Here is a 13,246-nt window from a genome sequence, read left to right on the forward strand (position 1 = left end):
GTGATGCGTTTGCTGCACACTTGAGTGCACAGCCCTGAGCGTGACACATCTTGCAGCCATGCCTGGACAAATAGTTAATTGCAGCAGACATGAGGTCTTGCTGTTTGAAAGCTACCGGTGGCCTTGTCTCTATCCCACTGTGCCGCAACATCCACCATCACCTTCACTGAGGTGTTGGATCGACACAACCCCCCCACCATCACCTCCATTGGCCTTTTTGCGCACCACCACCAGACGTAGACATTCACTTGCCAAGAGTTAGATACCTGGGATCCATCTGTTAACACTCGACAGCACCTGGCAAAACTTGTGTGCAATTATTCAGCTGTCTCGTACCCAGTCGAGCCATTAATTATGAAGGATGAGAAGGGAGAGATGCGGAAAGCAAATTGGAAAGACAAGTGTGTGTGTGGGGTGGAGGAAACCCTTGTTAGAAACTGCCAATGCACGTCAAAGAGATGGGGGAGACGCAGGTGTGTGTTAGAATGGCAGTTCAAAATCATAGCATCACTTACATGCTCTGTTAGCGAGGGGACATCAGTCAGGTGAGCAGTCAGGAAAATTTGGGAACTTCTTACATTTCTGTCCCTCGTTTCTCATTTATTGTCTACTCTCTTGTCACCACACCCCACACGCATAATCCACTTTTACTGTGGGTGCAAATTGCCTGGCCTTAATGTCTCTCGTCTCTACACAGCTGTCTTTTCTGTCCCCTCATGCTAGTTTGCCCGTGGCAATTTTGTGATCATTTGCCATCTTTTGTCTTTGCAGGATCGTGTTTTGGATCTCGAGATGGTAAGGTCTTAGTGGATACAAGTAAGCTAAACATCAAAATTGTAGTTCAGCTGTGGTTATATCTCATTTGAAAGCTTATAAGATGCTGCTATTTAAGTTTAAGTTTTACATTACTGTTAGCTTGCGCAGCATTTTGCAACCGTGTAGGAGTACATATGGCAAATGCTTGGTAGCCTCTAACCTCTGGTTGTTTAATGAGGGGAGATTTACTATTTTGAGTTTCAAAAGAAAAACACTTCTTAAATGGGTAGAAATTAATTTTTAAGAGATGTATAAATGAATAGTTTTGCTGTAAAAGGGTAGGTGTGACTAATATATGGAAAGAATGAAATATAAGAATTCACATTTGTTTTGTGTGAGTCTGACTCACTGAACCCCTTGGGTTCAATCGAACCCAGGTTAAGAAAAAGTAGCTTAAATCTACGTGCACCTCTGTTCATCTGTAAATTTTAGCCCTGAATTAACTGAGAATGAACTGAACAGTCAAGCTTGTTTTTTGAATAGAAGCTGTCCATCTCTTGGAGTTATGCAGCTGGCTTGCCCCCTCCAGTCTCCCGTTAGTTAGCCAGCGACTGCGGACCACCATCAAGTTCAATCATTTCTGCAACAGTAGCACGCATCGACCCACTTTCTCCTCTGCCTGGTCGGGTGTCGTCCAGTGTGTAGCAATCAGCGCGGCACAATGTAACAACCGCATCTTTTCAGCCAAATGCCTCCATCTGACTCGGGTCAGGAGGCTATTAAAAGACGCAGTGGCAAGAGAAATCCAATGTGCCGCTGTTTAAGAGGCCCCTTCATCAAAAAACGACAGCAAGCTGACAAACGTCCGCAATTAGCTTTTCTATTGGCCCGCGGAAGGACATTATGCCTGTTGGCGCTCAAGCTTGCGGTTTTCTTAACCATTTACAACAGCTGAATACAAAAGGAATAGTGCCAGCATCATTAGAATCTGCATAGATTCAACAGCGAGCCCAAAGTCACTGCAGTGAGTGAGCATGTGGGTGCAGGAGATAATGCACAGGGACAAGATCCCATTCTGGTTGGCCATGAAAGGAACAATAATGGTGGCAAGCGTGAGCCATTGTTACTGGACAGCTTCTTCCGTCATCTGCGCAAATCCAAAGACGGCGTCACATGATCCAGAGCTGTTATTATCCACAGAGATCTGACGCAGGCATGCAGCCGTCGCTTGTAATCATCACTTCAGATGAGCCTTGGACTGGAAATGATGTTTCATTTCACTTTCCCTCGGCTTTATTCTGAGCAAGTCTGTAAAAATTATTTAAGGAAACTTGAGGCACAATTAAGAGCGGGAAGCTTGTTATTTAGTGGCTTTGATTCTTAACATGTCTCCTAATTGTTTTCTTTTTTTGTGCTTCCAAGTTTTAAAATTATATTGTAAGCAATTAATAGACGTCCATGTGCGTTGTTTACTGTTAGATGAATAGCTGTTTTTTTTATCTTTCCGTTACTAGAACTCAAGAGCAGCAATGGACTACTTGAAGTTAATACCAGAGAAGCGGTATGTGATGGACAATTTCACAGACTTAGAGGTACAATTTGTTTTGTGCATACGTATTGGGAGGCAATGCTTAATATAATATCCGGTAATTACATGGCTTCCATCTGATGCCTTCAGGAGTCCCAACGGCAGAAGGAAGTGGTCGAGCAGTGCTACAGCAAACACAAAGAAATCGTCTGGGACCTGCAGCACCAGCTTGATGAGTCGAAACGCAAAATTCATGAGTGCAGGGTAACACACACACACACACACACACACACACACCATTGAGTTTGTGTCTTACCAGAGACTGCTCACAAGCAACATTTTGCCATGTTTTAAGCAATACATCACTGATAATCGAAATGCTAAAATGCTGACTCTCACAGGTCAATGTTGGTACTGCACCAGATTTTTGATTTTAGCGAAGGAGGCTAACATTAAAGGGGATTTCAAACCCCAATTTTTTTTGGACAATAATATGTTCTATGTAGGCCTACTGGTCTAAATATGGTATTCTAGTTAATATTGTGTTAATGAAATATGAGTTAAACAGCAAAATCCAGCCATTTGTATCCATCTTGGGGTGGAAAGATGACATCAGTGTTGCTCAGGTCTCAGGTAACAACCAATCACAGCTCAGACTGCTCAGCTTCAGAAAACAAGTGAGCTGTGATTGGTCGTTGCCTGAGACCTGAGCAACTGTGATGTCATTTTCAGTCGACAGCAAGTGGCAAAATGGCCGCCCCCTGAGATGGATAAAAATGGCTGGATTATGCTTCATAACTCATATTCCACAAATGCAATATCAGAATGTCATATTTGGACTAGTGACGTCACATATAACATATTATGGTCAAGAAATGTTTAAGGTTGACTTCCACTTTAAAAATCACGATGTGAAGTGTGATCGGCACTTTAGCAGAAGTCATCTGACAAAAAACAAGTTGACTTTAGTTGAGTTTAGCTTGGCCCTGTAGTGCCATTGCGCACCTCATCTAAAGCTTGCATTAACGGATATAAGTCCACATGCTTTCTAGAGGTTTATATGTGGCACACTTAACATAACGTGAAAGTTACCAGGCACTTTCTCTGCTTTCAAGATTGACAGGAGAGCCGTGAACAAATGATTGTTGGCTTTTGAGCGCTGATGACATTTAAAAAACGCCTCAGCTTTTCTGACAGATCGCATCCCATGCTTTTGCGTTGTTACAATTATGTCACGCACATTTTGTTTGTTTAGGGGGGAAGCCCAAGAATGGAAATCAGATAACTTTGATGATGACAATGAACAAGATGATGTTTCTTCTCTTATGAGGTTGTCGTGTCTTCCAGGAGGAGAAGTTAGATGCCACTTCCAGGAGTATGAGGCTCGCTGTCCTGGCTTCCTCCATTAAGAGCCCCAACGCATTCTTTGGCAGCTCTGGGAGATCTGATACGCTGTGTGAGTTGTATATGGATTATTAACAAACAAAAATGCTTATTAAGTCAAATATAAATTGACTAAGGTGTTCATTTAGAGACTGTAATCCCAGGAAAGTACAATAACATTCAAATTCATAGATCATATCAAAGGCATAACAATATTGATTTTTATGATTATATATGACACGTGATTGCTGGCGTAGCCAAGTCCAAAGATCAAATCAATACATATTGTTTTCAGAAGTCTAGCAGATATCATTTCTACTGGGCTTTCAGAAATGACCGCAACTTGTATCGCTAGATTGAGAGTGGCCAAGGAATAGATCAGGATAACAGTAAATGTAGTTATTCATGAGAAAATCCAATGTCTCAGGCCAGAATTCCAATATTTTTCACGCTCAAATCAAAAGGACTGGAGACTTTTCCCTGAATGCATATTTATCAGAACATGTTTATAGGAACTAAAAACAAACAGTGGTTCTCATGTTACACCATGTAATGTCCTTTTTGTTTTTAAGTTTAAAAAAAAAAATCACATCATCAATAATGGCGTGTTGTGTGTATGTTTTTTTTTAATACATGAATATCACATTCTGGGCTGAGGCTGTATTATAACAAAAAAAAATGTTTTTAAAGAGAAGTGCAACACTATGAATTTAATGTCTAAGAATATTCAGCTGTCAGATGAAATTTCAGGATGAACATAACATATCCTCTAACCTTTAGAGGTGAACTTAGTTTGACCTTCTATAACCTTTGAAGACACTTATTCAATGTTTCAGTAGTTTTTGCACAACTCTAAGAGTCACAGTCGGCACCTTGTTGAGAACAAGTATACAGAAAGTACGAATACATGCATCCTCACACTTCCAGTAAAAAGCATTCTGACACATGCCTGATGTAGAAATGTTTTCACCAAAATAAACTAGTACGACCGGGATGTGTAAATATATTATTGTCGAGGGTCCTCACTCAGTTCACAGCCGTTGGAACACTTGCGACGTAACTTGAGTTTGTACGCAAGTGAGAATGGGCTGTCATCTACCTCATAAGTAGTCAAGTTTCAATCACAGTAAATATTTGTACGAGAAACAATTTCAGGCCAAAAATTTAAAGCATTCAACTGGAAAACTGAAAATTGACAGAACGACTAACCTGCAGGATTTGCTGTTTTCTCCCAGCTCCACACAAACGCCTGACCACTTCCGACTTGGACGACTCCGCAGCCAACATGGGCACATTTCTCACAGACCCTTCATAGCTCAACTACAAGTAAACTTGTTTTGTGTTTTTTGTGGGTATCTTTCTGCACACACTCAAGTGGTGCTCTACCACAACTTTGACTGCACCAGCTCGAACCCTTCTGACTACCTCAAACACACGACCACCGATGGTGCCATCCCTCAAATGTGTGACTTTGAGCTTGTAACAGAGAGGGAATGCTTATTCAGTTTACACATCTGAATGTAAATGTATGTACTTAGTTATTTATGCCATTGAGTGTATGCTGCATATGCCAATTGTGTTTGGAGTTGCTGCAGTGCCTCAGTTTAACACAACAAGCACGACTGAAGAGCTCACCAGTGCCTTTTCCATTTCTTTCAACAATGTGTCATCATGATAGTATTTTCGTTGTGTCATATATTTGTAAAAGAACCACTGAAGTCAATTTTTTAGGAACTGTGAGGAAGTACATGCACTTCAAATAAATCCTGACGGGGCTTAATGTTTGTTTTTGACGGAACCCCTGGTGCTGATTCATTTCAGTGTTTGTTTGCTATGCAGCAAGAGACTGCAGCTTTTCCTGCCGAGAGTTATTTATTCATACTTTCTTAAAATATTTCATTGACTAAATCAAACAAGAGAGAACTACCTTCTAGTGGAGCCTGCTGTGTAAATATTCCTCTATAGAATCTCTTTGGAGCTGCTTGCTCTTTTAGACTTGAGGATTTTCCTGTCCATTGTCAAAGGTGAGTTATCTTACCCAATCTATCTCGGTCACTACTGAACCAGTATTTTAGCTTAGCGTTGTTGAAGCATACGTTTAATTTTTTTTTCAATGTACCACATTCTAGGTATTATCAGGATACAGTCTAGTACCTTCATCAAGAAGTTATCTACTATCCTTTATCTGACACTGCCAGCTTTGGTGGTATACAACATTACCTGTAAGTAGTAGCTCAATTTTAGCATCTTGCACTAAGCCAGGCTTCAACTTGTCGACCCCATTGCAGTTTAAAGGATGGAAATCAATAAATAGGCAACTTAAGGTTTGAATCCCATTGCTATAATTAGGAATGCACCGAAATGAAATTTTTGGGCCGAAAACCGAAAATAGGAAATGCTTGTCCGAAAACCGAAAGGGCGGAAAAAAATATGCAAATTTTTTATTATCATTGCATTTATTATAATTCATTACAATTATAATATTATTATAATAAAACATTAAGGCCTATTTAGAACGGGCATTTTAACAAAGCACAATATAAATTGAAATGCGTCCACACCAGACATCAGAGACATGTTGGCGAATGGTACATTAAACATCAAACGTGGGGTGAGCAATTGAGCATTTTCTGGCGGTGCAATTGCACTTTATAGTCAATGTACAGTACTTTGCACCGGCGGGCACGGATGCGTGCGGTGCGGATGACGCATTTGTAGGCTATTTGGAGCGGGACACGTGCACTTAAAATTGGCACATTCACATATTCACCAACGTTTAAAAACAAATACATTTCTTCGCACCAGCCAATCGGCTTTGGGAACGGACTGCAAAATCACACACGGTGTCCTGTACAGATCCGTAGTCATCCGGAAATAGTGTTAAGTGTTTACTTGTTTAAAGCGGTTGAAAGCAATAGTGCTAACATTAGCTAAAGTATTTAGCACGGCCACCAGAATGCAAGTGGTTAGGGTTGGGAAGCGCTTGAGGGGCAAAATGCATATTTTTGGCCGAAAATTTTCGGTGGCTGAATATTCGGTGCATCACTAGCTATAATGCAATATTGCAAAACAGATATCTCAATACACTGAGATCTGGATTGCCCAACTAACACATTTCTTTATTCAAACAAATGAAAATATGAACATAAGAATGTATATACAGTAATTTCTGGACTATAAGCCGCTACTTTTTTTACTTGCATTCGGCCCTGCGGCTAATACAAAGGTGCGGCTTACCCATCAGATCACAAGGGGGTGGACTATAAAGGAAGCGCAAGAGCGTCAGGCAGAGCAAAACAAACTGAGTGAGCCCAAATACAGTAGGAGAGACAGAACGAGAGCGAGACAATTTGTGCCCTCATTATGGAAAAGAAAGTAACAGGAACCCGGTGCGGTAACATTAAAACACCTGTGGCTTATAGTCGGGTGCGGCTTATATGTATAACAAACTCGAGTATTCTCCAAATTTAGCTGTCGCGGCTTATAGTCAGGTGCGTCTTATAGGCCAGAAATTACTGTACAGTAGATGTAGGGGAAAAAAAGTCTATACACCCCTGTTCATATGCCACATTTTTGTGATGAGACCAACAAACCATATCAAACCTTTTTGTTCCTTTATTGTGATCTATAAACTACCAAATCATGCTAAATGGGAGCTAGCACACGCCTGCCACTATCTGAAGTGTCTCTGAGTAACAAGTTCAGATGTTCTAGTTGGCTTTCTATGACATTTGTTTGGCTTTCTTACCTCAGGGTTTTGTGCTGACTGGCACTTGGAACTGTTCATAATTCCCTCCACCATGACCAAGGCCGTCGTTCCAGCGGAAGAAATACATCACCAAAAGCATGATGCTGCCGCCACCACCACCAAACTTCACTGTCGGTATGTTCATTTTTGTACTTGCACCAAACATAATTTGTGCAATGTGCAAAAACAATTGAAATCTCACATGTGGGAGAATGTGCTTTGGTCCGATGAAACCAAGTTTGAGTTTTTTGGCCATGATTAACAGCTGCAAGTTGCAACAGATTCAAACAGATCATAACCATAGAAGGGTGAATGCAGATAACATTATTATCTTTTACTAGTATTGCATCACAAGATTTTTGTTTTTAGCCCTCTATTTTTTACTACTGGTGGACTACAATGATAGCATCATCCAACTGTAAAATGGCTACAAACGTTTGTCAGGCAATAACTACATAGATATAAAACACAACTTTATAGACCTGTAGGATATTGGTAATGTCAATATCATCTTTTTAAAGCCCCCAATATTATTATCAGCCCCATATCACGTGTTTCTATGTGAAGCTAACCCCTTCCCACAATCACTCCATCATGCTATAGTATGACAACTTCCTCCTTTGAAATTTGCACTCAATATGGATGGATGGTGAGCTCCAACCTAGCCAGGAAAATATATTTTTAGCTGTCTGATAAGAACCTGTGAGGCTGGCTAATCTATTTGCAAACAGATTACGTTGACGTTGATATTTGCCCTTTTCCTGAATAAATCACATTTGGCGGGCTCAGCGCTGGTTTCCACTCGAGAGACAACTCCGGCTCCCTAATGTGCTTCTTCATACTGTAACTGCACGCCGAACACGGCGCCTGCTTATCTGCACTGTGTTAGGGAGCAAAACACATTTAAACACACAGATCCATCCTGCCGCTCCCAGCGGACTCGTTTTCCCACCTACGCTGCGCCCCGTCATTAGTCCAGCTTTAGTCCAGCTCGTCAGGTGACAGATGATAATGAATACGTTCACAGCTTTGCACTCGCTCACTCTTTGTTTCACCACACAGAAGAATATTGCTTATTAGTTATAAAAATAAATAACTTTATTACTAAGCATTGCAGTTGGACAGTTTTACATTTTTATTATTGATCAACCTTACTAAAATTATATTTAGCTACTAAAGAATGCAATTTCTGATAAAATTGCATGTGAAGGCTGAGAAGCTGAAGGAAAAATTGTGGAATGATATTGAATGACATAAAATAATCCACAGTGATCTGGAATGAACGGATTGTTTGAATCAGTCAATGAATAAATAAATAAGGGGGGAAAAAATCATAATTTTGGACTTTTATTTTTGAAATGTTAAAAATTTAGCTGTTGTGATCAGATGAACAGTTTGAAGTTGGATGGTTTGAATCGGTAAAAATATTGACATTTTTAAATTTTGACTTGCATTTTAAAATTTTGCGGGGGGAGAATGCAGTTGGGATAAGATGAACAGTTCGAAGTTGGAAGGGTTTCAACCGATCTAAAAATGATTATTTTTTTGAAAAGAAAAGGTAACTTCTTACTTTTATTTTTAAACTTTTTTTGGGGGGGGGGGGGTATAAGGAAGGAAGGAAGCAGGGGAACGAGGATGCAAGAAAGGAAGGAAACAAGGATAGAAGGAAACTAGGAAGCACCGCCACCTACACACATGGACAGGGGTTGACTTCATGTTTTGGCCAATATTATGTCCTCATCATTTGTTGACGGGCGCCCGTTTTGCTGCCGTATGATGATTGATGGGAAGCTTTGACAAATTGATGAACTAAGCATTGCCGGAAGGGTGTTTCCGTCCGCCAATCAGTCAATAAATTTGTCAATCTGTTAATGACGGACGTCCCATGTAGAGTGCTGACTTTGATCGGAGATGCCAGTTGTTTTTGTGTTGTTGTTTATCTGAATGATAATTCAAAAGGATAATTGATCCTTGGTCCCCTAAAATTCTGATGATTATTTTAGTCACAACGGCGCTTCCATATGCTCAGTGTCACGATTTTCAAACCCTTTGTGCCACTGTGGTTCCAAATAAATCATGTGCGTACAATGCAAACACTCCCATAAAGCCAGTCTCATGAATACATTGTCAGGGCTCATTGAATATCTCCTCACTAAAAGAGCCATTAAATGCAAATCCCTCGGAGCAACCACTGCTTGTAGCCAATCACAAAAAGTGTTGTCCACAGCTACTTACCTCGGCCGAGGTGCAAGCGTAAGCTTTTGCGGCCGCCGCCGAGCTCGTTCCCATTAGAGCAAACCTATTTGGCTCGCAATACAAGCCATTCAATCAGGCAGCCGTGCTCGGGATTTTTCATTTAAGTCCGCAGGCCGCGAGCGCGTCCAGCCGCAGCCAAGTCTCGGCGTCATTTGCCAATGCTTACAAAACATAATACAGTACATTTGAGTACAATTGCCGTGCAACTGTTTGAAATGATGAGCCGTTGTAAAATAAGACGACGCAAACGTTTGCTCACTGAATATGCAGCAGTCACGGATGAGCGCTGTCATCTGCACGTTTGATAGCCGATAGCAGTCATGATGACCTCCTGGCACTGTGAGTGGGAGCTTCATCACACCTCTTTATGGCCCTCACGGTGGGCTTGTGTTCCACCACACGGATGGTAACAAGTTAACAACGAGGCTCCATAGCAACCGGACCGTTAACAGCCAACGGACTGCGCAGCGTGCATGAGGCTTAACATCTTGCAGAGAGACCATTAGGAATTCCCAGCTGAGTTGGCCTCACTTTGTGATTCTCCAGTGATCACTTCCAATTAGCCTATTAGACTCATGTCAAACGGCAATGCGGACATATGAAAGAAAGGCTGAAATAATAATTTCAGTCATGGACATGATCAGATGTTGCCATCCATTTGCAATTTGGCACTTGGACCTGCAGTGTAAATCTAGGCTTGACCTTTTTGTTTAAAGGCCTTTTCACACTGCACTTACCACATTCTTCGTGTATGTGCTGTGGCACACCAATGGAGCCGTCATGTAATGTCTAGAAATGTAGGATTTTAGCATTTTTTAACATACAAAATGTCATCTTAAGAAGAATAGAGCATAACCACAAATGTTTCACTTAAATCACATTTCCACCTCCCCAGTATCCTGAGTAGCTACTACCTGTTACCACATTCACTCCCAGCCATTTTCACTGAAGCAACCCCCTTTGCTCCAGTCTGTTTTACTGGATTTTGGCTGATTTTTGTAAGGTCCTCAAAATATTGTTCTATTGCATTAAAATCATGGAACCGACCAAAAGAAGATTAGTCTCTTCTTTCATCAGGAAAAAAAGTAAGTTTCCATTTTGCATTAGAATACAGCAAAGTTTCATCATTATTCACACACCTGTTGAAAACACTGGCAAAAAGAGCTTGCTGCAACATGGCCCTGGCTGATCTCTTATACTCTGCTGCCACCTGCTGGCCGTTTTTTTTTTTTATAATAACTACTATTGCTTTAAGCGACCTCGCCATGTCAGAAGCTTTATCAAAGCCTTCTGTATGCTCTAGAATAATAAAATAAAAAATGCATAAATATGTTTTTGGGAGTGAAAAATGTATTTCTACGTTTTGGGGTTTGAATGAGTTAAGTAGCTTTTACTAACCAGTCACAAATATGGCCGTGAGTACGCCACACTACTGTCGTCCCTGCGCTGCCCTGCGTCCAAGTCCGTAGTGAACACTGAACACTACAAAAAAAATAAGTGCAGTGTGAAAAGGCCTCACAGCAGAATTTCGCCAAAAACCTGTAACCCTGAACAGGATAAGCAAGAAAATAAATTGATTTGTTGCTTCTCTAAGAAATGTGTTAAATTATAAGGCAACTTTATGAGCACCTTGCAAGTTATGTTTCCCACCATTCCACGTGTTGTATTTTCCACCCGCTTTTGCTGCATTCGCCTTCCACCAGCTCAGTGGCTCACTTAGCTTCCCTTCCTACAGTACGCTCCCACAATGCATCTAGCCTTGCGTCCCATCTGGTATGCACAGGCGGGGCTGGGACCAGCTTGTGGGCTGTGTTGGTACCCTGGGGGGAAGCAGTAGCTGCTGTTGCTGCTGCTGAGCTCCACGTAGCTGCTTCATTGGAATTCCCACTGGATCCGCTCACATTGTCAAGCACGGCCGACTCCCTTGGTAGCAGATGTAGCACGCATACACATCCCACACGCAAGTTATGACAACACTTGACTTTTTTTTTTTAAGGGGGGGGGGGGGCGGGTCAGAGCAGTGGTTGAAAGGGACATAGTACAAATATTCTGCTGAAGGATTTCAATACATTTTTCACATAGATGTATTAAGTATTTTATTTTCTTACAAATTTTTATGTAAAGAGTCAATAAAATAATTGCCCCTGACATACTCCTCTGAAATAAATAATGATGTAAGGTGATGGACTGGGATAAAGCAGTTCATTAGCTGTAGGTTTTAAATGTATAAAGGGACCTCCAAAATGTGTTTTAGATTGCACTAATGCTCAAAAATCTGTTTAGGAATAATCATTATCAGATGCAAAGTGTTTATCCAGCAATTGGCTTGATTATGAATTATCCGATCAACATGACCAGATGGGATCTATCTACTAATCACCTACAGGATCCACGGTTGTTTTTGAGACTGAAGATATTCGGCGTCAGCGTTTAATCTGTGTTATATTGTATGGCGGATTATCTCCTTACCTTTTTTTAATTTTGTCAACTGTGTGTCAACTTTCTGGAACCATTCCAAGCGTCATTGTTACCATTTAGTTAAATCAAACGCTGACTTTCTGAACAACTGTCGTGGGCTTTCCCCATGCCACTTGGTCATATGCTAAACTAAGGCGGAGTCATTGCAACCAGTGCAATGTCAAGACAGGCTGGAGTAGGAACTGCACTGTAAACGGCACTGTCCATACTTTTAATTAATCACAGCATTCTGATTAATATTGCGCTTTTGGAATATGAATTAAGCAGCAAAATCCACTTGTTTTTATCCATGTCAGGGGGCGGCCATTCTGCCTCTTGCTGTTGACTGAAAATGACATCACAAATTCAAGCAAAATGAAGAAAATTAAGAAAGTGAAATAAGGAAGCACTATCTTTCCAATAGAATTAAAAAAAAAAAATACTCTTTGAAAATGAAAACATTTAAAGATTCAGACAATGAAAGCTAAAAAATATATACAGTATTTATAAAACAGAAGGACACATATGAGGGTAATTTCAATAAATATGCTAGAACAGTTAAATTAATGAACGCACATATACATGAAAAGTTAGAATCTACTAAAAATTGAAGTAGCCTTAAAAAAAATATATCTTTAATTTACTTAAAAAAAATATGCCCATAATATCAGTTTCTCTTAATCTTGGCTGGAGATTATCATGAAAGTTGCAAAAAAATTAATTGCTTGTACATAGTAAACGTTTAATTGTGATGACAATTTGAAGCTGTAACACGAATCAAATTTCCCTTTTATCTTTCCAGTCATCCATTACAAAAAATCTGAACTGGCCGACCAGTGTGTAAAATCAAAATGTGATTATTTCATCCATGGAAAGTGTATGAGTGATCCAGAGCAAATCCATGCTGGCCTGCTTGTTCGGATGGCCTGGGGCAGGATGAATGAGCTAATATGAAGTCATAGCGCAAGCTGGTTACAGCCACACGTGTCGCTCTGATATCCAACGATGGCTTTATTGCAAGTTGATGACAAGGTCCACAAAGGGGCCATTTGGACCAAACATATGAATCATGTAAAAAGCAGTGGGCAGAGCAGGAGCTCATAAGCTGGCCGTGTGCC

General features: G+C 40.7%; 1 protein-coding gene across 2 annotated transcripts in view; it reads left to right on the top strand.

The window, feature by feature from the left end:
- Positions 1-5,465, top strand: part of cep128 (centrosomal protein 128) — a 28,014-nt gene extending 22,549 nt beyond the window's left edge. Inside the window, exons 20-24 of one of the 2 annotated variants that reach the window (XM_077553132.1) lie at positions 772-795; positions 2,271-2,348; positions 2,435-2,548; positions 3,632-3,740; positions 4,903-5,465. In XM_077553132.1, the coding sequence (XP_077409258.1) occupies positions 772-795; positions 2,271-2,348; positions 2,435-2,548; positions 3,632-3,740; positions 4,903-4,982 (405 nt within the window). In that variant the 3' untranslated portion in view covers positions 4,983-5,465. Of the gene's footprint in view, positions 1-771; positions 817-2,270; positions 2,349-2,434; positions 2,549-3,631; positions 3,741-4,902 lie in introns of those variants that run through there. The other variant, XM_077553133.1, reaches the window with a different exon arrangement.
- The last annotated feature ends 7,781 nt before the right edge of the window (positions 5,466-13,246 follow it).

Source organism: Vanacampus margaritifer, chromosome 19, assembly GCF_051991255.1.
Source record: "Vanacampus margaritifer isolate UIUO_Vmar chromosome 19, RoL_Vmar_1.0, whole genome shotgun sequence".
NCBI lineage: Eukaryota > Metazoa > Chordata > Actinopteri > Syngnathiformes > Syngnathidae > Vanacampus > Vanacampus margaritifer.